Source organism: Lytechinus pictus, chromosome 19 (genome assembly GCF_037042905.1).
Source record: "Lytechinus pictus isolate F3 Inbred chromosome 19, Lp3.0, whole genome shotgun sequence".
Taxonomy (NCBI): domain Eukaryota; kingdom Metazoa; phylum Echinodermata; class Echinoidea; order Temnopleuroida; family Toxopneustidae; genus Lytechinus; species Lytechinus pictus.
The window spans coordinates 4,636,331-4,658,698 of NC_087263.1; the positions used below are offsets into that span (position 1 = coordinate 4,636,331).

Below are 22,368 nucleotides of genomic sequence, written 5' to 3' on the forward strand. Positions count from 1 at the left end.
AAAAGAACCCCAAAATTGAAAACTTTGGAGAAAATGAGAATGACCAGATGAACAAAAACAACAACAATTCCGTAACAAGAATACGGATAAACGGCATTTCTCATGTACAAACATTCTTTTGTTACATCTTGTCACGATAGGCCTATATTTTGTACTGAAGCTGTCTAATTTGTGCTTTATGTGTACATAAACTATACAAACCTTTAAATATTGTAACTTGGTTCGATTAAAAAAATGAAATACGTAAATCATTAAAAAAAGGTCGACTGAAATCGAGTGATCATCGATCAACATTGCATAGAAAAATAACAACCAGCGGAGGTGCCAGGATTTTTTTTTATAATATTATATTTTTATTAATATACAAATATTAATTTTGATTATTGTTTTATTATTGTTTCGGCCTTCATTATGCATTTAAAACATATGGCTTGTTTACAATAATTAAGGGCGCCCGTTTTTCTTTTTAAACAAGATTTACCTTTTAGTGGACCCCTAGTTGTTTTTATTTAAATGTGCGATTTACCCGAAGATGTGGGGTACAGTATAAACAGATCTATTTGGATTTTTTGTGTGTGAATTCTTGAAATTAAAAGCTAAACACTAAGAAATAGGGTTTCAAATTTGATTCCTATATAGGGATTAGTATAGCAGCTGCACCCCGCACCCATATAATGCAGGTGCATATTAAAATGATTCAAATTTGAACCTTTATTACCAAAGGAACAAAGAACAAGAAAAGTAATGAGAAGAATCATGTCCCCCTTTGGATTTCCGCCGTTGCCTCATAAAATGTTTAATTAAAAAACAAAATCCAAGGACACGGCCCGTCTATCTAGTCATTACTAATGGGTGCAATTATGCTCGAATCTGTGCAGCATATTACACCCTATATCTAATAGGCATGATTGGGTGCAGTGTTAAACCTTGCAATAAAGGTTCAAATTTGAATCATTTTATTATCCTGGGTGCAAGTAATAATAAAAAAGTGCATTTTGCACCTTTTTCCACAGTTAGGGCGCAAGGGTACACCCTATAGGAGGTTGGTTCAAGTGTTTCATTTATAGGGTTAAACAAAATCTTAGTGTGTATATAGGCCTTATATTCTAAATAATTAAGACGAAAGATATGGAAAACAAGACAAGAAAAGAACAAGAGAAGTAATGAAGAGAACCATGTGTAAGGATATAGATAACAACATGATGTCGGAGTAACCTGCAGGCACAGACCCTGATTGAAACTTTGATCAACAAGTGTGTCTCCACTCAAAGACTATAGCACATACATGTACAAAACTTGCTGTTTCGAAGTACACAATTTATTAAGGCACGAGTAGGCTGCAATCCAGACCCTTTACTCGAGTGAAGGGTTTGCACAGCAGACTAATGTCGGAGTGCCATATAATTAAAAAACCTATTAGCTATTAAACAAACTTTGAACCTTCATGTCTCGTGTTGATTACACGAATGATACCATTATTGCCTCAGTCACACTTACACACCAAACCTGCAAACGATTGCATTTTGGCCATCATATAGAAATCATATCGATACTCCTATCATTGGGCATGTCTCGTGGGGTGTGACTGAGGGCTCACCGGTTTTGCGCACTTGGCATGCTTGGAGAAATAAGAACGCCTTCGTTTTTGTGGTCTTTGGAAATTGACATGGGAAGCAATTAACTACACGAAACATTATCCAAACAAAACATCAACGCGGCCATATCGAATAATATCCGTGTACGATTCCACCAAGTTAATTCTTTGCTCGAATTTCAAGATCGCTTGTAGAAGATTAAATGTTATTTTTTGGCTTGCTATTTGGAACGTGAAATCAGATGGATCGGAGTGTTTATTAAGTCTGATGTAAGTAGATGTTAATCTCCTTTGTCGTTGCTTAGAAAATGAATTGTTGGGTTTGATCTCTTGGCTTATTGCAGAGACACGAGGATATTCATGAGAATCGCGTACGCTGATTTTTATTAAAACCACGATTTGAGGGGATGTGAGCAAGTTTGGAAAAAGCAATATACAAGTCGTGTAGGCTGAGTTGCCAGTTCTGCTGGCCCTGTTCTTTAGAAAGATTGGTAAGGAGCTGGACATAGGAGTCATAATATTTACAAATAGGGCATGTCCAATAAGGAACTCATCCTCGTGATATTTTGTTGTGGTTTGAAATGTGATTCTGCTTCATATTCGACACTGGGTAAGCAATTTCTCTATTTTTTTTGAAGGTATCACAATATTTAAAAGGTTTAGAAGGTACTCGAGAAATGGAAAGAATTTACAACAAACAAGGTATCGGCCACTTCAACTTAAATGGCAAACACACAGATACGAGAAAGTGACTGAAATAAGGGGAGCGGATTGGTGACAAAATATCGGTATTCAACATCTTTAAAAATATATATATAAAACATTCCACCACGTTACTTAACAACCAAATGTTAATCTTAATCAGCAACACTCTTGGCCGGAAAACTCTCCCCAAAGGTAGGGGGGGACCAGGGGCGGATCAATGATTTTTTCCCCGGAAAATTTGACGAGCCAAAAGAAAGAAGAAAAACGAAATAGCTTATCACCCAAAATAAATTTGACAAGCAAGCAAAAAAAAAAAAATCACCCAAAATTTAAGGTCATTTTGAATGATGTATTTTTTCCATCATAAAAGACCATAAATAGTAGATCGGACTTTTGATATTGTGCCCCCCCCCCCTTACGTACGTGTCCCCCTGTCCCCCCTGAGATTTCCGCCCATGGCAACACTCCCTTATATCACTTTCAAAATTGTAAATTCAACTCACTTGATAATGTCTGATAGCTTGAAATAATAATACAATTTTAACTGCGTCATTACATTAGGCATTTTAAAACGATAATATCCGATATAACTTATAAACGTGCCGATACAACAATATTTTTAGGCACGTACTCGTGTTAACTAGAATTTTAACAACTTTTAACTTTTCATTATTCAGTAGTTCTTTATACCATTCATCAGTAAGTCTACTCTAATGCTAGAATGGTAATGAATTCTTAATGTTTTTTCATTTTAATCGTTTTGATTTGTCGCCCTCCTGTACCGCTAAACAAAAAGATAAATTTTCAACAGTTGCCCAAGGAAATATGACCCAAACTACAGATACGAAATCATTCTATAAGCAAGCTCACTGCAAAAACACCGGTGTTAATTAAACACCAGCCTGGTAAATATCGTTCAACACCATCTAGGTGTTGAAACAGCATCGGTTTGGCGTTATGCTAACACCAATTTGGCATTTAAGCAACGCCAATTAGTGATAAACCAATATCGTATTGATTCTAAACTGGTGGTGTTTCAATAACACTTCTCTGGTGTTTTCCGATATAGATACCAGGCTGGTGTTAAATCAACACCTGCGATTTTGCAGTGTTCATTTAATCACACTACTTCAATATTTTGAGATAATGTTTGTATAATTATGAAATTTCAAACCTCTGATCGTATTCTTCTCGTTTCTTGATTTGAATGCACTTTTTATCTTAGGGCCCCTTGTGAAAGTAATTATATGTTATTACAACAACAAAAACAATAATAATAATAATATTATTATTATTATTACTATTATCATTATTATAATGATAATAGTAATAATAACAATAATAATAATGATGATATTAATAATATTATTATTATTATCATCATTATTACTACTACTACTACTACTACTACTACTATTACTACTACTACTATACTACTACTACTACTACTACTACTACTACTACTAATACTGATAATAATAATGCTGATAATAATTATTATTATTATCATTATCATTATCATTATGTTTATTATGATTATTACTATTATCATCATCATCATTGTTATTATGAATATACAACCACTCATATCTGCATCAACTTTATCTTTAATTCAATCGTTTTAAAACCCAATTAAGTTTGGGAATGGAAAACATGCAACTGCTCACAAGGAGAAAAGATCATTACTACATAGAACAATGCAATCAATGCGAAATAAAAAAATGCCAATACTATTATTTTGTAATGAATCAAAGAGACATATTTTATGTTTTATACTTCATAATAAATTCATTGTCATATAACATCCACGCAGTTTATCATGTTTATGTTGAAAATCAATTGGTAAAATAATTGAATTTCCTTGTTAAGTCTGTTGAACCTTTCAAGTGTGAATTGAGTGATAAAATTTATTCATAAACCACCCCTTCCCCACTTAGTAGTGCTCTTTTACATACGAAATATGAATTCAATTACAGTAAAATTTATGTTTACTTTGTTTCATGAATGGTGACAGGATATAGACATATATTCCAATTATTTAGATAAATGCTAAAGGCGAGTTTGCATTAATTTGACATGTCGCACAAATATAAACCATAATATTTGGACTTCACTAATAATATTTTATAGAGCAGTCATATTCAGAAGGGGTGGGGGACTTTACCAGGATATGACGCTGCCTTCTATTTTATTGCTGACTTTTGTTTTCAATTGCCTCTTATATCGTAAGTAAGTTGCACACTTCTGTCAATTAATTGGAACAAAATTTCTGAGGCACGATCCAACGACATTCAGCTCTATACGACAAGGCAGGCGCTGGTGTTTAGAGGGGGGGGGGGGGGGGGGCTTATGAGCGCGTGAAGTCCCACCGGACCAACAACAAAAGAAAAAGAACGGTACAAAAGGAAAAATATGTAAAAATTATACTGTTTTCTGAATATCATTTTGTTAAAATCTGTAACAAATACAATTTTCGCTCTCTCGCGACTTTTTTTAAAAGAAATGTTATCCTTTACAGTCCATGACACCTCTGTTGCCGGGGTGGTATTTTTTCTTGCAGGATCATGCCATTCACATTGTCCAGTTTAAATGCAAACACCTCTCATGGTTTAACCATTGTGGTATGCAGCTGGGTAGGTCTATATATTCACCTAGACCAGTCTGAAATCTTTGACTTCTTCGGAGATCCACTCTTTGTTCTCCACTCCATGTATTTGCACACCAAACATCTTGACTGTCTCTGATTGAGACCATTAAGTGTTTACCTGTGGCCGATCGTCTCCCGGTGTTACGGGCTTGAAAATAATACTTAAGATTTGGAAGGAGGCAAATCAAATAAAAAAATATTACAAAATGACAAAACCCACTCGGTCGCTTTGCTCTTTAACAATATTATTATCCCCTTCAGAATCTCATTGTCCGGCTACTCAGACTTAAACAGGAAATTTCAAACGGGATTTAAAATTTCAAAGAAGACATAATCTAAATAAGCAGCACTTGGAGGGGACCTTGAAAAATAGTAAAGTGCATTAAAAGGGAAAGAAAATCAAGCAACTTTGTCTGCAAATTGATGCATTTTTAATAAGACCTTTGAGGGTATATAACGAGTGTCGCATTCAGAGCTCTGTCGCTTTGCTCCCTCCCGTGAACAATTCCTATCAGTTTTTTGTATTGAATTAAATAAAGGGACTTAGGCCTATAATTCATAACTTTGGTGTAAGGGTTCTTATTTCCCGTCTGAATATTGCGCCCCAACATGATCATACCCATGCATTTCAACCTAAATACAGACTTTACCAAAATGTAACGTTTGAAAACATTTATAATTATAATTTCTCTTTTCTTTAGGCGAGGGGAAGGGGGGGGGGGGGGGGGCTCGCTAACTGTACTCATAATCTTCTAACTATATAAGTAAATGCAAATCTATATTTAAAAAAAAAGGACAAAATTAAGTTGCCAAAATATCTGGTGTAAACGCAAGATATTTTGTTGCTACATTATGAATTGTATCCTTAAAAATTGAAGTGAACCCACCCCCCGCTCCAGATGTGTCTTATTATCTACCCTTTTCTGAAGGGGGGGGGGGGGACAAATAATTTGTCCCCTCCAATCATTGTCTTTGCATCCTACGTCACTTAAGTTTTACAAGAGCATAATCAGTATTTCATTAACTACGTTATCAGATTAAGTTCATAATCAATGTGTAATTCAAGTCATGATAACGACTATTTGATAACCACATAACATTTTAATTGTTCGAATGGCACTAGACATTTTAATTGCGTGTATGGTTATCTCACTGTTTGTTTGCACATTGAGTGTAATTGCACCTTAACAACACCGATTCAAATGATAAGCACAAAATAATCGAAAAGTTTATTTATGTCCAAAAGGGGGTTAATCATTTTGTCTCGTTGGAAAAAATGGACATTGCTTTGGCATACACAGTAAAAAAATAAAAAAAGAAGAAATAGCATGTTGTTTAAGCCTGTCACTCTAACAACAAATTGTTAAAACTTTTTTTTGGGAATTGTTTAAACTGTTTAAACAACTTGTTTTTAAGAAGTTTAAACAGTTGTTTAAAATGCTTAAACAGTTATCTAAAAAGTTTAAACAGTTGTTGTTGGATGCGTACTTAAATAACGTGCTTAAATTTTTAAACAGCGTTTTTATAGTGTAGCCATCGATATGAAAGTTTAATTTGAAGATTTAATATTCCGATTATTCCCTTTAAACTTGAGAAAATATATAGGCCCTACTTAAAAATATGATATAAATTTATTCATTAAAAAGGCCAACAGAGAAATATCATGAGAATAATCATCATCATCTTCACTAGACCAAAAGCTTCGGACTTTGTTTTATTGGTGGTTCCGCTAAACTCCGTAGGCTCCACTCATCAAAATGGACAAGGAGAAATGAAAAAAAAAATGTTTTAAAAAACTCCTCAAAGCAGACGGCTGCCAGCTGTCTTCATCATCACTCGTTTTCACCAAAATGGATATATTGCCTTTTGGCATGAACTGATCAATAATCTCATAGCTTTTGAATTATTTGATAGTCGAGCACTTCACCATGTTACCTTCGTTATATGCCTAAGATTAACTGAGTAATTTTGATAATTTCTTTTGTGATCAGCAGCAGTTGTTGATTTTAGTTATCAAAATGGTTGCTAAGCAATGGCATAAGCATAAACATTCTATTAGATAATGCTGATTACCTTGCTTACTGGGCTGAACAATACGAATATTTATTTCCCCATCGATTAAAAATAATCTTATTTGAAGATAATAAATATTATTATGGCAAGTTTGCATTTCTCAGTGTCAGACAAAATTAAAAGGGGGACCCAACCATGGTAATGCACTAATTTGTGTGAAAGTAGAGGAATAAGAAAAATACAATGGAAAAACTTTCAAAGAAACTGGAGAACTATCATGGCCCTTGGAAGCGAGAGTGCTGGGGACCAAAATTACGTTCTTTTTGTAGCGAAACCTCTTTTTTTTTGCAGTCAAATTCACATCAGAACCCCCTGTAAAAAAAAAAAAGACGTTCCCATGGCCCTGAAATCTTTTGATGGGAAAGTCTTATATGTTTGAAAAATGTGATCCAGACTGTGTAAATCTCAAATTGACAAGCTGGTTAGTGTTTGTGTATAAACAACATAGCTGACTCTTAATAAGGAATGTTGTTTTGATGTTTTTATCTCAAGTTCATTTTCCGTCAAGGCAATAAGCAAAATATAACACGAGTAGCACTTTTTTTTTTAATGCACACCTAATTACCAATAATGCGTGAAGCATTTTCATTTATTTGAATGCAGGATAAAAGAGCAATGTAGATTGAATGCCTTGCTCACGGGCAACCCTAACGCGATAGCTCAGTTGGTAGCGTGGAGGTTTCGGATTCCGGTGACTCGGGTTCATTCCCCACTTGGTATGCTAGTGCCCTTTGCTAAGGCATTAATCATCATTACCAGATCCAACGGAGAGAATCTTATGCCGTCGCGACGCGTCGGTCCTCTGGTTGCTTGCTTATAAACATTCATGCTTTCTTAGCAATCAAGTTTAAAATAAAATCACCACCATCTACCATATTCCTAACAGGAAAATGTTGTTCTCCAAAGGTCAAACTTGAATGAGATGACTTGTTGAGATATTTTGCAAGTTATCGGTAAAGGGAAGGGCAGTCCGTTTCTGTTTCTAATGGATATTACTCATGCAGGTCATTTAAAATCCCATAATCGATTACATATTTTTCAACTCTAAAAAAAATTATCAATCTTTGTCCTATTTTGTTTACACTATTACCCATCTGCTGTTGTGATTATATCGTTAATTTTTTTAAGAGTTAAAAAATAGTTTTCAGGCATTTTGCACTTGGATTACTGGAATTCCTTTTAATTGTGTTGAATGATTCTACATCCAGTGAAATAAAATTATGCTCAATATATCATTTTGTATTGGTATTTGATACTTTTCATGATTATATATATTTTTTGTTTTATTATAGATTCATCCGTGAGCATCACAGTCTGAAAATGTCGAGATCAAATCACGAGAGGGCGTCGTCGAAGCGATCGAAAATGGACAGATACACAGAGGACCTGAAGTATTCATTGCGACGTCGACTCTCTGAGTCCGTCGGCAAGGGGACGCTCAGAACAGACGACATCCTAGCTCGCAACCACCGACAAATTGTCTCTGACTTCACCGACCCACGGCAATGGTACTACTCGGCGACCCATGACTACATTATCGCTCTCATGCGCGAAAGTCAGAAACAAAATGGCGGATCAGTATGGGGAAGTGGGAGTCGAAGGACAGAGCGAGGTTCGTCCAGAGAACATTCGTCTTCGACAACGAAGGGCGGACGACAGGGAAGGCACAAGGGGTCGTTTATCGAAATCCCCACCGAGACGTCAGAAGATATTCAAGAAATACGTGGACTTGCTGGAAAAACCCCAGACATTGGTATTCGGGATAAACAGATGCAGTCTGATAAAAGGGGAGAAGTGGAAGGCGATGCGAGATCAGTGCAAACACCAATATCAAAGGATACTAATGCTGACAATAATGAGGACGGGAAGATCGCATTCCTTGATTGTTTCGTGCCGAGCAGAATTTCCCCTGAGGGTAAGTCAAACATCACGATCAAACAAGAAGCAACCGTTCCACTTCTTGTAAACACCGATCTAGACATTAGCGTCCAATCGCGAGACTACACAGGATCTGATATTCATGTCAACAACCGTTTTGAGAAATCGGGTGACGAAAACCACGGTATTCAAGCTGGTGTCTCCTCCGAAATGACAACAGATGGTGGATCAAGAGATCCGCGTGAAGATAAGATTGAAACTGAGGAATATAATGTACTCGCCATGGAAGCTTACAGAGCATCAAAGCAAAGTCAATACTCTCGTACCTCTTCGAAAAAGCATAAGGTTTCGGTTGCTTATGGAAACCCACACAGCAGCTACCTCACTGGGAAAACGGAATCTTTCATACCGGTGGGCAAACGGAGCAAAAGAAGGCCTGTTTTAGATACAGCAGTCTCGCTTCCTCAAATTGGTAAGACTGTTCAGACTGATTCTGATGAGGAACATCAATTCCAAATGACAAAATTGTACAAGGTCAGACGTGGTAGAGTTGGCAGTCGAAGGCGGAGGTTGTGTCCTTTGATTGGTCTAGAGAGAACATCCGATAAGAAAGGAGATCTTCCATACGTTGAGGATTGGATACGAAAGCTACAGATCAATGGGAAAGACCTGGTCACCGATAAACAGCTGGAGCCTATAGAACGCGTAGATGAATCATTTCCTTACATGTCGCAACAGCGCCCTCAAATAACACAGGCTGCATACCAAGAGATGGAGCTACCATCTGATTTCAAACCTGTGACAGGTTTCCAACAATTCCAGCCACTCCCAAGTCTCTATCTGTACTCTTTGAAACAGAAATCAGACCTCAAAGTTAAGTTGAATTACTTCGATATGCCGAAACTTGACAAACAGAAAACAGATCCAGGTCACCAACAAAAACAGTCATTGAAGGAAGAACTGACACAGGCAAGAACTAAGGTACACGTCATCGAGAACAGGTTGGAGGAACTGTATAGGGGTGAGACAAATCTTGACAAGATTGTTTCAAGGCAACAGATAAAACCATTGAAGAAACAGAATGGGAGGTTTATTGATATCACATCAGGAATCGCGAGTCTCATCCCAGACACCAACTCGTCTCGGGAACGTCCAGCTGAAAACGAAAACGCTGGTGTCCCAACATCAATGGATCATCCTTGTTTTCAAAAAGTGTCGGATGGAACAAGTGAAGGTCAATCCAAGCTTAATACCATCAGTTTATCACTTTCAGCAAATGAACTTCCACAATCAAGGAATGCTGATCCATCGACCAGCGAATCCAGATCAGCGACGCAGGGAGACGACTTTCACCTGACGTCTACTTCGTTCTGGAAGCAGCAGAAACCAGTTAGTCCTGGAAGAGGAAACAGTGGAAAGGTACTAGAGGGGAAAACACTTCGTGTCTTTGGAGATCGTGGTGTGGGTAGTGACCATCGGCTGGCAGACCAGACAGACAACAGTTTGATGAATTGTCCAGATGTGGCCATTGCATCTGTACAGGACTGTAACGCTTCAGGGTCAGATATCGATCCGAACACGCAGGATCAACTTGGCCTTAAAGCAGGAGATGAAGAGTTAGATGAGGATAAAACCGGTTCGATGTTATCATCTGTAGTTCTTGAAGTCCTGAACGACTTGGTGGATCGTCTTGACGTACCAGATGAAACCGATGAGCAACCCTCATCGACGACCGATGGTGGTGCATCCCAAGTAACTGAAGAAATGACAATTAAAACGACCAAGGGCATATCATTTTCCGGAGAATCGCATAGTGAGATCGGAGAGGGCATCATCCAAGGCCAGAAAAATATAGTAGTCCGACTTTGTTCATTTTGCGATGAGCCACACGAAATAACATGAATGTTGACTTACTCATCCAATGAATAAAAGAAGAAGTCAGCATGATTGCAAAAACAAAAAGGAGACCTATCATTATGGCGGTGTTTGCTTGTTGCTGCAGACTGCTTTCGAAATCACAACACACTGTCAGAAAATGTTCTCCTGAAAAGAAATAATAGTTCATGCTTGAATGCATGCAGCATTCTCGAGGAATGGTGAAATTTGCTCCAAACTTCCTCACACAATTTACATTTAATCACTTCTGTTTTAAAGACAATATGTATGTGACCAATTTCTGAAGTCTAGAATAACAGGGGGGATGTCTGAATTTTGTAATGAAAATTTAAAAAAATGCGGCATTTCAAGACGAATGAAGGAAGAAATTATATTGGGGACAATTAGTAAGTTTCGTTTAGGAAGTTCTGTAAGAAAAAAAAAGTTATCTGCGGCTACAAGATTCACGAGTAGAGAAACAGAACAGAATTGTCAAATTTAAAACATGGCGAGTAGTATATATAGGTACCCGTTCGCACCACGGTGGAGCAGGTGGAGCAAGGTTGCTCCACAATGACGTCATACCTAACTACGGATATGACATCATCATGACTATGCATGATGTAATTGTGACGTCATACCTAAAAACGAATATGACATCATCATGACTATGCAAAATGTCATTGTGACGTAAAAGCTGTATACAGATGTGACATCGTCATGGCAATGTATGAAGTCATTTCCTGTGTCAATTTGATAGGTGACAATGAGGAGGGGGAAATGGGTATTTCCCTCATGCATAGAGCGATGCGCGCATAATCATTCGAGCGTGACGATAGGCATATTGCACAACTTTTGAAAATATTACATGGACTCTTTTTTGTACGTTCACACAGTATTATCCACAAGCACAGTCGATAAATATTATTGGGTATTCCCTCAAGCATGTCGTCAATGCCCACTCGATCATTCTTGTGTAGCGATATTGCATAAGTTTGAATATTACATGGTAGGGTAATGTGTGACATCGAATTTTCTAAACAGATAACGTTGTATACGAACATAGTTGATTTTGAGCATTAAATCTCGACTTTTTATACTCTCAATGAAGTAGGGGAAGTGGGTATTTTCCCCTCTCATGAAGCCAATGCACGCTTGACCATTCGAGCATAACACGGTATTGCATGTCAATTCTGCCCTCATTTTGTACAAAATCAATTCGACGTTGCACCATCCAAGAGTGCATTGCGTAATCTGAGCAGTGATGACGTTATGAGTACGTGTCCAAATATTGCAAATCATCAGTATTGTCATTTATTCCTAGATGAGATATGTTAGTACCGGGGTCTGTATACCCCTACCCCGGAGGTTATGCATGTATTGCGAAGTTGGTTGTTATAGTGAGCAGTAATGTGTATGATTTCCTGTCAGAACAAGCTAGTAAAAATCATCCATGCGCATCTTTGCTTTGGCTATGCACAGCATCATGTGCTTGTTTGCCGTGTTTTAAATAAATATATAAATATCCTCAAAAGCAAATGTCTTTTTGTTTCATGTCTTTGTCGAAATACAATCCCTTAATTGTCGTGTCAAGAATGGAGAAATTGCAAATAGTTTGGATATTAATATTGAAGTACGCGGCCGAAGTAATCATTCATCTTTTTATAATTTGTTTCATCATTACAACCATTTTCTTTTAAAGATGAAGAAACCCTATTGCTATATACGTCATTATATCATAGTGTAAATTGTAGTACGTTTCATTATTTCTTTTGGTTTTAATTTTGGCAAGGTGACATCGCGACTGTCCGAATATTGATCGTTGAATATTTATCGAGTAATAAGTATCCGCAACAACCATGAAAACAAGATACAACGTTGAGTTTATGGTCCCCATGAATGCAAATATCCGTAAAAGATAAGAGTATTTCACCCCTTGGACCGAAATCAAAGGAGACGCAACAATGTCCAATTTGTTTAATTTGTTCAGTTTGTTCATTTTATCCATATCGTTCAATTCACTTTGTTCAATATTTGTAGCACAAATACATTATTTACATCAAAAAGCCTATTCCAATCGAATTCTACTTACAAGAAATCCACGCTATTATTCAAATTAACCATTTTGTTTCAATCATCCATCTCTTTCATTTTAATTTCTTCAAAATGAATGATTTCTCGTCAATCCATACTGAAAAAAGGTTACTTAAACCTATCGCCTTGTAAAACTAATTCGTGTGAAATGAACATAGGATGCAATTAGCATCTATAAAATGTTAAAGAAAAATATATGGTAGTAAAATAAAATGTTTGTTCAATTTGTTCAGTTTGTTCATTTTGTTCATATTGTCGAAGCAAAAAATACATTATTCAATCTGTTTCTATCCCAATCGCATTCTATTTACAAAAGATTCACGATGTTATTCAAATGGTTCAATTGTTCCTATCATCCAGACATCGAAATCAAAGGAAACGCAACAAGATAATGTTCCGATAGTTCTTGAAAAGAAAAAAAGAGGATGCCTAACAGTGAGGCACCCCGAATAACAAATGAATCATGGTGTTGGTGAAAAAAAATGTAATGAGTCCTATTTACACATCTACTGCAGAGATGAGCTTTCACCGTTTTGTAAAAATGAAACACCTCAGTCTCGAACATTCTATCGATATAACAATGGGACTATGCTTTGATCAGAATATCAAGGCTTTTTTACTCTTCTATATCAAAATATAGATGCAGCAATCTTTTAAGGAGTAATATAATAGGAAGAGAATAAGCTAGAAACATTCTATACCACTATCATAGACCCGTTCAAGTTTGCAAAAAGGCGGGACCACAACGTTAAGTTTTCAACTTTCCAACTCTTTCTATTTTGGGGTAATAAAGAGAATCCTAGTCCAAACCTGATGTGAGAAAAAGTTATTGTATGACGCCACACTTTTCGGCTTGACACGAAGACGATGTATATTGCATAATCGTCTGCAGGTAGTCGCGTGCGGGGATCAATCGATAAGTTGGGTACATTATGTCCATCGTGTTCACAGAATGGCAAATATGCCATTCTTTGAAGAAAAAAAAAATCCTTGTCTTCATCACCAAAACATAAAAAAGTTAAACTTTAAAGGGGAACATCATGAACAAGTGGTCATAGCGATAAATAAACCCATGCCTAAACCTTGGTTAATCCATTAAAGCTTCATATTTTTGCACAAACCCAAGTAAGCCATTCAGCAATATACCTCTTAAACGTCATCGAGTGCATTCGTGAGTAGGAGTACGAAAAAAAAATCCAGATTTGCATTATCTTTAAAGTAAAATTTGTTTTTGGGGCGTCAAAAGCAGATTTAGTAACTTTAGTATCCTTTTCTCCTCCATTATTCTGCAATTGTTTTGTAAGCGTTATTGCTTTTTTAGTCGTTTGTGATTTTCTTTACTTTCAAGTAATACAACAAAATACATTTATTGATGTGAACGTTACTTTTACATTTCTATTTTAACGTGTATGATCATAAACTATTGCGTAGGTTGAAATCATCACGAAATCTTCGTATTTACACTTTTCTTTCCTCCAAAATGTATTGACAAGAGGGTAACTATGATGTAGTACTGCATAAATGCCAACGATTTGCCTCAGTGTGTTTTTTTTTTATCACTACAGACAGAATCAACTAGCTTCATAAATCTTGAAAGGCGGTCAGTAAGCAATTCAGTATTGATTTTGCTCGCTCTTGTATAGAGATATCAGCAAATACAAAAGTAGAGAAGAAGACCCGAATTACTTCATTGATTCTATTGTCTTCCTTGTCAAAGAAGGGTATGACATCATCTGCCCCTTATTGCACTTGCGGGACTTTTTATTTCCAAACTTTCAAGTTCTGACAGGATGCGATCCTTGTTAGAGGTACAGGGTAACGATATATTTTTCATATTGCCGGTGTTAACTACATCACCATTTTCATTTAAAGTATATGTATTTTCGATCTCGCTTATTGTATATATTTTTTAAAATAATCTTTGTGTCGTTCTTTTTATAATGATACCTTTTTGTACCATGAGCCTACACCTTCGGTTCTAACCAAACAGTATTAACATGATTAACTATCATCATTGCATTCCTATAGGATAACTACTATACCTGTTTATTATATAGCTGGTTTTACTGTGTTGAGTGAAACAGAGTAAAGAACTTGTACATGCACATGTATTGCAGTGGTGGACATGTATAATTTCCTGTCAGAACATGCCAATAAAAACCACCCAACCATGACAGTATTACATAATTTTCAGGAAATACCCCAACTCAACTGAGTGGAGCGGGAGATTTAAACGACCTGCACCTCAGAACAGATTCATTATACCTTCGGACAGTTGTGGAGAACAGATCTCTAATCGTGGAGCAGTAAAACTAAATACATTTTGTTTTCACTTGGATCTTTTGAGAGTTCAGTGGGTTTTAGAATCATCATGGAGAACAACCCTGCTCCCTTTAGCTGTGAGTTTTGCAGTGCAGAGTTTACGGTGAAAAGGAATTTGATGCGCCATCATCGAATGTTCCATCATGGGCAGAGAATTTTACATGTTTGTGATAACTGTGGAAAAGCTTTTAGTCGACCGGATAGTTTAAAACGTCATATGAAAACACATCAGGACACCCCTGCAATAAATTCTGATCAGGAAAACCATCGACCAACTTGTTCAAAGTGTAAAGCGCAGTTCCTAGAGCAAAAGGACCTTGATGAACACATGAAATTGCATCGCCTGAAGGAAACCTATATTTGTCATTCTTGTGGGCAGATATTTCATAATCGTGTGAAATTTATGAAACATGAAAAGTCACACCATAATACCGTTCATCAAAAGTTACCAAAGAAGCGAGATGCTGATGAACCATCATTAAACCCAGCAAAACGTAAGTGGAAATTTTGTTAATAGTAGGTCCATTTCGCTTGGTACTTTTTCAACTTTTATTGTCTTGAAAGAAAATTTCTCTCATGAAAAAAAAAATTAAAAAAATTGCATCAATTAATGCTCTATTCGTTTTTGTTTGTTCTCCTTGAGACTCAACTATAACATAATTAGTTTAAAAACAGAGCTTTCACTGATCTTGTATTTTACTCTTCTCTCCCTCTCGATTTGACTTCATGTATAACATTCCTAAATTTGATCCCCTCTAGGTTCTCTGAAACTTTCATCAAACTTACTTGAAACATGTTTTAATCTGATTTGTTCTAGATCGCAATAGGATAACAAAGAAAATATAATTTAATGACTACACTTATAATTTCGTAATTTTGGATGATACTCGATTATAGTTCACATTACTGGCTCTCTACCAAAACTTCAGACAGAATTAATTATGAAACCAAGGTAACTTTGATACTGAGTTAAAAACATCTGTCACATGATTGGGAACAGTTTAATGTTAATAAAGAAATATTTGAAATGAAAGGGGGGAGGGGGACATTTTAAACAAAAGTTATCCACGCATAAATACTATGACTCTACTCAAATTATTGTGACCATTCTCTCTTACATCTCAATATTATATCTTTACTCAGGACGCCGTCAACAACCCGACCTAGCACTAACGGTAAACCTCCCTTCTGACATCGATCCTGAAAGTTGTGCCGCTCAAGTTTACAGCGAACACTGGCTGAATATCAGAGACAGACAGTCGTTTGGAAGGGTTCATCGGTTCTACAACTACCATCTTCCAGACCTGAACAACGATATCCTGATAGAGAAAGCTCAGAAGGTGTTTGAGGATCAATCTACAGCTTTCAAGATAAATGCATCATATGGTTTCATTTTGTGTAATAATGAAACAAATGAATGTCGATATTATTACGCTAGTAGAAACACTAAAGTTTTAAAAGAACCTGTCCTTATTACTAACCAATCTACCTTTCATAATTTTCTGGACACATTCATCAAAGAAGATGTCCTTGAATATGCTCGAACCCTTCGCCCAAACTCTAAATGGGTGGTTCAGCATATCACAAATGTTACATTTTATGTGTTCCGTATTGGTGACCATCCCATTGGCCAAGGGCTAGAGCTCCCGGATTACATACAGAATAATCGAGCTATCGTATCTCTGGTTAAGAGTCGTAGAGACGGTCGAATGTACAATGATAACCTTTGTCTTTTCAGATGTTTAGCACTTTTTCAAGGAGTAAATTCTCAAGCTCTTGAAACCATGAGTAAAAAAATGCTGAAACAATATTTGCCAGAAGCTTCGGTCTCCGATTTCCAAGGGGTTGAACTTGGCAAGTTGGATAAAGTCGAAGAATTCTTTAAGATAAATATATCTGTATATGCTTTAAATCCTATTGAATGTAGTGGAGATGACAGCAACATATATCATATAAATGAACTAGTAGACAAAGATAATGTGACTGTTGCTGCCAAACTTGTTCGGCGAGGACTAGACAAATTTCCAGATACTATGTATGTTAACCTATATGAAACCCATTTCAGTTTTATTTCAGATATTGAATTGTATTGCCAAAACTATCAATGTCGCACATGTGACAAACTTTGGAAAACTCGCAAATCGCTTCATCGACATGAGAAAATATGTACCTCAACAGCCACCAAGCATATTTTCCCCACAGGAAGGGCTACATTTCACAATCCTTTGACAATATGGGAAGAACTGGCTGATGAAGGTATCTATGTCGAAGAAGAAAGGCGTTATTTTCCATTCTTTGCTACATTCGACATGGAATCGTATTTAGAGAAGATAGAAAATAAAATAGATTCCAATGTTACTCCAACTGACAAACTAATGTTTACATCACGCCACATCCCAATGAGCATGAGCATTAATTCTAATGTTCCTGGGTATAGAGAACCATACTGTCAAGTGTCTGATGGAGACTGTCAGAAATTAATCGATGATTCGATATTGTATCTCCTGGAGGTAAGTAAGCACTCCTTCTCTCTTCTAGAGTCTTCTTACGAGGATGTGATTGAAAAGCTAGATGAAAAAATACAAGAATTCGAGAGGTGGCAAAAGGCAAACAATGAAACACCTCACAAAGCTACACATCTTCAGAGATTAAAGGAGCGTTTCATGAACCACATCACAGAACTCCCTGTTGTTGGGTTCAATTCCGGGAGGTATGATATCAATGCCATTAAACAGTATCTCTATCCTTCACTTCTACAGTTTGACTCTGTTGATTACGTCATCAAGCGGAATCACAATCATATGGCTCTGAAATCGCAACACCTTCAGTTTCTAGATATTTCAAATTTTCTTGCCCCTGGCTTTTCATACGCCGCCTTTCTTAAAGCATATGACTGCGAGCAAAGGAAAGGTTTCTTTCCTCATGGGTGGGTAGATTGCCTTGAAAAGCTTAATGAACCTGAACTCCCCCCAATTGAAGCTTTCAGCAACAATCTTAATCATACTTCTTTTTCACAAGACCAATATGAATACTGTAAGCGAATCTGGAAAGAAAATAATATGACATGTCTCAGAGATTATTTAATTTGGTACAATAACCTCGATGTTACTCCTTTTATTGAGGCGGTTGAGAAAATGCGTGATTTTTACAAGAATCTAAAAATTGATCTATTCAAAGATGGCATTTCGGTTCCTGGGCTCACCATGAAATATCTCATGAAGTGTAGTCCAGATGCACATTTCAGTGTTATCTCTGAGAAAGACAAGGATCTTTATTATACTTTCCGTGATAATCTGGTAGGAGGTCCATCGATTATATTTCATAGGTACCATGAACGTGGTGTAACAACGATTCGTGGCGGCAAGCCATGTAAAAAAATAATTGGTTTCGATGCAAATGCCTTGTACCTGCATGCAATAATGCAAAAGATGCCTACAGGACACTATGTTAGACGAAGGGCAGAGAATGATTTCAAGCCTGAAAATAGGCATCCAATCGCTCAAGAATGGCTGCAATACCAAAGTTTCTCTCGACAGATTCCCATTCGGCATGCCGGAAATCATTCAGAAAAGAGAATCGGTCCTCTTCAACTCCCTGTCGATGGCTTTTGCGCCCAAACTAAACAGGTATTTGAATTCCATGGATGTTACTTCCATGGACATTCATGCCATCTCAACAAAGGCCAGACCAACAATACCAAGCTTGGAAAGTCCATGACAGATTTACTGAAAAAGACGCAAGAGAAACAAGAGTATGTAGAAGGTTTGGGTTATGAATACATTTCTATCTGGGAATGCCAATACAAAGAGATGCGCAAAACTGATCCAAAGCTCAGTGCATTTCTTACAAAGACTTTTCCCCCTCCTAAATACCGTCAAGGGCTAACCCAAGATAGTCTTCTCTCTGCTATTCATCATGGTGCTCTGTTTGGGTTTGTGCAGTGTGATATCCATGTCCCTGATCATCTCAGGGAATACTTCTCTGAAATGTGTCCTATTTTCAAGAATGTGGATATATCAAGAGAAGACATCGGAGATGTGATGGGATCCTACGCCAAGGAACATGATATCTTGAAAACTCCAAGGCGTAGTCTGATCAGTAGTATGTTTGGTAGGAACATCCTGCTCTACACACCTCTGCTAAGATGGTATCTCAGCCATGGATTGGTGGTCACCAGGATTCACCAATTCATTGAGTACAAACCAGTTGCCTGCTTCAAGCACTTCGGTGAAAGCGTTTCTAACGCTCGACGCAAAGGTGATGTTGATCCCTCGAAGAGTATTATTGCCGACACCATGAAGTTGATAGGCAACTCGTCTTATGGGAAAACAATCACAAACAAGGAAAGACATAGAAACGTCAATGTTTGTGACGAGGCTAAAGCCCAGAAGCATGTGAACAATACGCTTTTCCGGGATCTAAACCCCATATCAGACAATTGCTATGAAGTTGATATGGCTAAACGAAAGATCAATATGGACCTACCAGTTCAGATTGGTCATGCTGTATACCAGTTGGCCAAACTGCGCATGCTACAGTTCTATTTTGACTTTCTTCTACAATATGTTGACCCATCTGATTTTCAAATGTGTGAGATGGACACAGATTCTGCGTACATTGCCATTTCATCCGATTCTTTCGATGACATAATCAAACCATGTATGAGGGAAAGGTACGAAAAAGACAAAGCCAACTGGTTCCCTCGAAATGATACCCAGGAGAATGCTAGATATGATAAGAGAACTCCTGGGTTGTTCAAAGTAGAGTGGGAAGGCGATGGAATCATAGCCCTCTGCAGTAAAACTTATTACTGCTTTGGTGCTACTGACAAGTTCAGCTGTAAGGGTGTTAATAAAAAGCAAAACAATATAACAAAAGATGTGTACTTGAACGTTCTTCGCTCACAAGTTGCTGGGAGTGGTGTAAACAAAGGTTTTCGCGTTGTCCAAAACGGAATCTCCACCTACTCACAAATAAAAAATGCATTCACCTATTTCTATCCAAAAAGAAAAGTATTGGGGGATAATGTATCCACTACCTACTTAGATATCTAACTTTTGCAATTCTCATTCCGTCCAAACTTTTTATCATAAAATTCTTTCTCCAATGCATTGAATTTAAAGTTAGCTGTGATTTATCTGGGTCCGTTTCATACATTTTGGAAAATGACATGCGAAATAATTTTCTATCGGTAAACTATTTGTATACCATGTGAGTTGAGATTTATTCTGTGGATTTTCAAGCATATTGATCGGAATTACGTAAATGTAATGGTGTACAAATCAAGATTTTATCATGTTTATTGGTGTTTGTGATATATTTAAAAACTCTTTGGAGTAACTTTTGTTTTACAACTCTTTTCAACAAAATACATTCACAATTGCTGGAGTAAAAGTTACTTTTACGAAATGTTGCACACTTTGCAGTCAAAATCTGCTTTCAATAATGTATATTTGGTTCACAATTATTATAATAAAATTGACTTTCACAAAATATTATAAACTCCTTTGTAACAATATGCTTTCATCCACTTGAAACAAGAGAATGGTCTTAACAATGTTTCATTGGTATATCAAACCTAACCGAGTGCTTTGTTGTTGAATAATAGTATAATGTTGTATTTGTGTATATCAATCCGAGTTGACTTTAAATTTCACAGATTTCTGGATGTAAATGAAACAACATCCGCTAATGACTTACATTCAATATAAATGTTTGTTGAAAAGATATGTTATATATTTGGGGATGTTACCAAGAACATGTTCATTGAAAATCAGAACGGTGAATTCATCATTGATGTACATGCTATTCTTGTATATACATTATGCAACATACGTATAAACACATATTATTCCACACGAAATATGAAATGTTGTAAATAAAGACCTATTAGTTTTACACCTTTATGAATACATATGAAATGCAGTAGAGTGATAGTAATTATACCATCCTCTTTTGTGTGATTCAAATTGATTGCTTCAATTGAACGTGTATTATCGTTTTTACTTCTCTTCTCCAAAGTTAAACATTAACAAAAAAGAAATTAAGTTAGGTTTTCACTTTAATTTAATTATGCTATCCTGTTTTGATACTTTAGACAATTGTACATATGATAAAGTCATGAACTATATTTTCAGAAGGTACGATTATCATTTTTTTTTTAAATTTTATTGTACATTCATTTATTCTAAGTCGTGTATAAATTGCAGAATTTCAAGATCACTAATCTATAAGTTCTTTGTAACCTTTTCTGTAATGCTCCCACTATCTTTTAATGTTCTCACTTATGTTATAATGTACTTTATTTGAAATATCCATATTTATTGATTTGTATGATTTTTATGAAGATTGTAATGAATAATTTCAATTATGATAAATTATTTTTCGACATTACAGTAATTGTGTAGTAATGATATGTGTAGCTCAACTATGTATAAATATATGTTATTTGTGTTCCATCTATCAATATGTATATATTATTTTGTTCATGTAATTATGGTGTGATGAAAATATAATAAATTTACATACCCGATATGACGTGTCTGACTTAGTTATTTTTGTCAGTGTATAGATTGATATGAGAATTGAAAAAAAAAAGATGAAAATTATTATGAGTAAAGTACTGATGAAAAATAGAGCAGATCAAGTGAATAATATACTGCGAATGCTGAAGGAATGTGAAGGGAGATGGACAAGAAGAGGAAAGAGAATATATTTGAATATCAGTATATCAGAATGATCGAAGGAGAGTTTTGAGATTGAGTTTTAACTTGTTGACTTGTGGAAATGGATTGGGTTAGAGTTTCGGTTACAATTAGAAGCAAAGGATAATCCAATATGAAGTTCTAGTTAACAAAAAAAAAAAAAAAAAAAATACAATCATAAGTAAAATAGCTTGCCAAGAAGACTGATGCACCTTAATACATTTTAAGTGTAGTATAAAAAAAAAACATTTGTTTTGTGTAAATTGTTTAATTGAGACTTTTTATGAAAGGAAACAAAATTCTAGAGAGAAGGTAATAGTAGAACGTAAAGATAAGACCTGGATGATGTCAGATGTAAACAGTAGATTCACGCGAGTCTGACAGAAGACAGAAAGAGAGAGAGAGAAGGGGGGGGGGCAAAGGTGCGTTTCGAAAAGGAAGACGGAATGAACGAGAGAAAAGGAAGAGAGATATAA

At 36.2% G+C, this 22,368-nt stretch overlaps 2 protein-coding genes across 4 annotated transcripts; both read left to right on the forward strand.

The window, feature by feature from the left end:
• The first annotated feature begins 1,595 nt into the window (after positions 1-1,595).
• On the forward strand, positions 1,596-13,588 carry LOC135157580 (uncharacterized). Of its 3 annotated transcripts, none has more exons than XM_064113752.1 (2): positions 1,596-1,864; positions 8,312-13,588. In XM_064113752.1, exon 2 carries the CDS (start codon positions 8,340-8,342, stop codon positions 10,797-10,799), a length of 2,460 nt encoding a protein of 819 aa, XP_063969822.1. In that variant the 5' UTR covers positions 1,596-1,864; positions 8,312-8,339; the 3' UTR covers positions 10,800-13,588. The 3 variants fall into 3 exon arrangements, with proteins under 3 accessions (XP_063969822.1, XP_063969823.1, XP_063969821.1); XM_064113753.1 differs by having other exon boundaries at positions 1,664-2,085; XM_064113751.1 differs by having other exon boundaries at positions 1,696-2,204.
• A 1,033-nt stretch (positions 13,589-14,621) lies between these two features.
• On the forward strand, positions 14,622-22,122 carry LOC129279465 (uncharacterized). The gene is made up of 2 exons (XM_064113750.1): positions 14,622-15,682; positions 16,332-22,122. Exons 1-2 carry the CDS (start codon positions 15,238-15,240, stop codon positions 20,240-20,242), a joined length of 4,356 nt encoding a protein of 1,451 aa, XP_063969820.1. The 5' UTR covers positions 14,622-15,237; the 3' UTR covers positions 20,243-22,122.
• The last annotated feature ends 246 nt before the right edge of the window (positions 22,123-22,368 follow it).

Coding starts and splice junctions, on each gene's coding strand:
- LOC135157580 (XM_064113752.1), top strand. CDS start 8,340: ATGTCGAGATCAAATCACGAGAGGGCGTCGTCGAAGCGATCGAAAATG.
- LOC129279465 (XM_064113750.1), top strand. CDS start 15,238: ATGGAGAACAACCCTGCTCCCTTTAGCTGTGAGTTTTGCAGTGCAGAG. Junction 15,683..16,331: donor ATCATTAAACCCAGCAAAAC/GTAAGTGGAAAT, acceptor ATCTTTACTCAG/GACGCCGTCAACAACCCGAC.